At 36.5% G+C, this 3,312-nt stretch overlaps 1 protein-coding gene across 1 annotated transcript; it reads right to left on the bottom strand.

Annotated features, from left to right (window-relative positions):
- Positions 1–93: 93 nt before the first annotated feature.
- On the bottom strand, positions 94–3,312 carry T552_03707 (hypothetical protein; the record flags this gene model as incomplete). The annotated part of the gene is made up of 1 exon (XM_018372056.1): positions 94–3,312. One exon carries the CDS (start codon positions 3,310–3,312, stop codon positions 94–96), a length of 3,219 nt encoding a protein of 1,072 aa, XP_018224168.1.

The following is a 3,312-nucleotide window of genomic DNA, read 5'->3' as shown; positions in this document are numbered from 1 at the left end:
ATTAAAACTTCATTTCATTCATTTAGATTTCTATTATATATAAACAATGGATATATGCACATTTTCATTCTATTAACATTTTTTTCATTCATTTTACATCATCCCCATAACAATCACTCCCAACAACATTATTTTAATCATATCAGGAACTCTTATTTTCATCCCATCATTTGGTTTTACTTCTTCTTCTTCTTCTTTCTGTGTCTCTCTGCTTGAATCGGTAGTACATTTGGTAGGTTTGCACTTTCTCATCGAGGTCAACGTCACTGTCGACGTCACTGTCGACGTGCTCGTTGTCGTACTCGTATGCAATGACGTACGTGTTATCCATGTATCTGTTGTTTGTACCATTGTACACTCTTCTGTTACTTTTCCTCCACCTATTGTCTTGGTTTCTGTAACAGTTTTCGTACCGGTCTTCTCATCAGCCTTGTCATCAGTCTTTGTTTCTGTCTTTGTTTCCGTCTTCGTTTCCGTCACCTTATTTGTTATTGTCTCTGTATGATGAGGCTTAATTTCTAATGGTTTTATTCCTTCGCATAACTTGTCTATTTCTTCACAAGCTTGTTTAGATTCCTCACATTCCTTTCTAAAACCGCAATCTAGTTGTAAAGCTTTACATTCCTCTTTCAATTCCAAATACAACTCCATTGCTATTGTCGTTGCATCAAATGCTTTGACCTCTACTTCTGATACTCCTCCATCTACATATGCTCTTTTAACGAGTCCAAGTTTTGCATTATTCTTCGTTTGACCTGATGCGTCTGTCGTTCCACCTGGTGCACCTGGCGTTCCATTTTGTGATGGTGGTGGTGGTGGTGGCCCTGGTGGTGGTGGCACTGCTGGTGATGATGGCGACCCTGATCCTGCTGGTGCTGGTACTGGTCCAGAAGCATTGCTATCCTGTCCACTTGGCATTGCGGCTTTTCCAGACTTTGATAGCAATAACTTAGCTGCCTCTGTAGATTTTTCTGCCACCTGTTTGAGCTCATCGTATTCATCTTTCTTCTCTGTCAACTCATCTTTCGCTTTCTTCAGTTCGTCTTTTAAAGTAAGACATCTCTCTTTTACTTTACCAACTAATTTTTTGCAAACATTTCCCTTGGTAGGATCATCACAATTAGTAAGCAGAATTTTGAATGTTTGATTCTTTTCCAACTCAGTGCAATTCTTTCCTAATGCTTCTTTACATTCATCTTCACTCTTTAAACTTCCTTTCAACAGATGAGTCAGCTCATCCTTCGCTTTCAACTTTTTAAAGGTATCAGTGCATTTTTTTTCGAGTTCATCACAGTTATGATTATTGCCATTTTCTTTTTTTTTCAAGTCATCCGGACAATTTTCCATAAGTTGGTGACAATGTCGGCCCCATGTTGTGCAGAGTTCTTCAACCAAGGCTTCATTTGCTTTTTCTTGTTCAATTTTTCCTACAATTCCTCCATTCTTGATGTTTTCTTTTAAATATTTACAATCTTGACTTGTATGGAATACCATATAACTACATGTTTCTTCTGGTAAAGCACATGAAACACTAAATGAATTCTTTCTCCTCTTATATAAAGTATTACATTTCTCATGCAATGCCTTTGTACAGTTTTCCTGAATCATTAACGAATCATCCTTTTTTTCTAAAAATACTTTTCTAAATCTTTCTGTAACGTCAAAATATTCACAGCGTCTTTTCAATGTTATACACTTTTCTAAATTCAATAATGAATCACTACCAAGTTCATCACACTTCTCCTTCAATTCAAGACAATCCTTTTCTAATGGAAAATCTCTCTGATCATCCAAAAGCGCTCCCAACTCTTTGGATTGAAGAAAAATATCATTTGAAACCGCATAACATAGTTCTTTAGGATAAAGACATTTTGAAAGGTATCTATTATCTTTTTTAAGTTTTGTACAGTTTTCTACCACATATTTTTTACAATCTTTAGGATCGCTACGATATCTTACAAGACCAAGCTTTCCCTTCAATTCCTTTTGAAAGAACTTATTCAACATCCTGTCTTGTCCCTTTTTATAGCACGCTGCTCTTGCATTTTGACATGCTTGATCAATCTCATTATCACACGCATTTTCTAAATAGAAACATTCCGACTCAAGTTCTGCACACTCTCCTTTTATAAAAAAGGTTGGAAGCTGTCCCCACGATAAAGGATCTGATTCTTGATCATCATATTCCGTAGACAATCCTTTCAGATAAAGTTTTAATTTGAGATTTGTACATCTTTCTTTTACATTTACATTTAGTAATTCTTTGCATTTTTCGTCTTTCTTTTGATCTTCACATAACTTTTTCAATTCAGTATTCAAATATTCAGAAGCACCACATTTTTTTAACGCTTCGGTACACTTTTTATCTGGTTCCTTCTCATTCCCATTTCTGCTCAACAGTAGCAAGAGATCTTGCAGAAATTTTGTACCTGACTTCCTTGGTAGATCCACTCCTATTTTTCCAATAATAATCCCATGTTTTTCAGCTTTTTTATAGACATCATCAAACCCGATCCTTCTCAACAACGACGCCTTCGGCTTGACCGGACTAAAATCAGACTCCGGCGCTTTATATATGATTCCTTTTCCCTCGCATTGCTCCTTATCATCCTTACATTTTGTATTACCACACGCTTCTCCATAAAAATGACATTTCTCAAGTCTTTCATGACACTTTCCGTCTAATTCGTTCTTATTCAATTCTTTTTGTAAAGGCTGGCAAACATCCTTCAATTTGGTTTCCAGCGCTTTACACGTTTTAGTCGGATCAAGGCAGAAAGACATCAATTCGTCGCTTTCTCGGCTTAACACTGGGCAAACAGTATTCATCTTTCCTTTACATTCATTCACTTCTTTAGCATCCCCTCCGAGCGCCCTCAAAAGAAGCTCCTCTGCCACCTTTTTACGCTTCAATTCGTAACATCCTTCCCTCAACTTGACACAGTTCTCCTTAAGATTAGTTGGGTCTGCTTCCTCTAAAAGTATACATTTTTCTTCATGTTTTTTACAATCTTCATCTTGTATGTCATCTACCGATGCTTCAAGATCATCATTAAAAGTTTCCAATTCTTTTTTAACTTTGTCTTTCAGTTCTTGGCATTTTCCATCTCGTTTTTTATCATCACAAAGTCCTTTAACTTTTTCATCCACATTCTCTAGATTTTCATCTGCTTTCTTCAACTCTTCACAATATTTTTTAAGTTCATCTTTGCATCCGTTTTCATATTTCTCCTTCGCAATGAAAGCCAAAAGGTGTTCTTCCTTAATGTCATCTTGTACTCCTAATGCTTGCCTCTTAACCAGCCGTGCCAT

This window comes from Pneumocystis carinii (genome assembly GCF_001477545.1).
Source record: "Pneumocystis carinii B80 chromosome Unknown supercont1.24, whole genome shotgun sequence".
Classification (NCBI taxonomy): domain Eukaryota; kingdom Fungi; phylum Ascomycota; class Pneumocystomycetes; order Pneumocystales; family Pneumocystaceae; genus Pneumocystis; species Pneumocystis carinii.
This window is presented reverse-complemented; position numbering and strand designations above follow the sequence as displayed.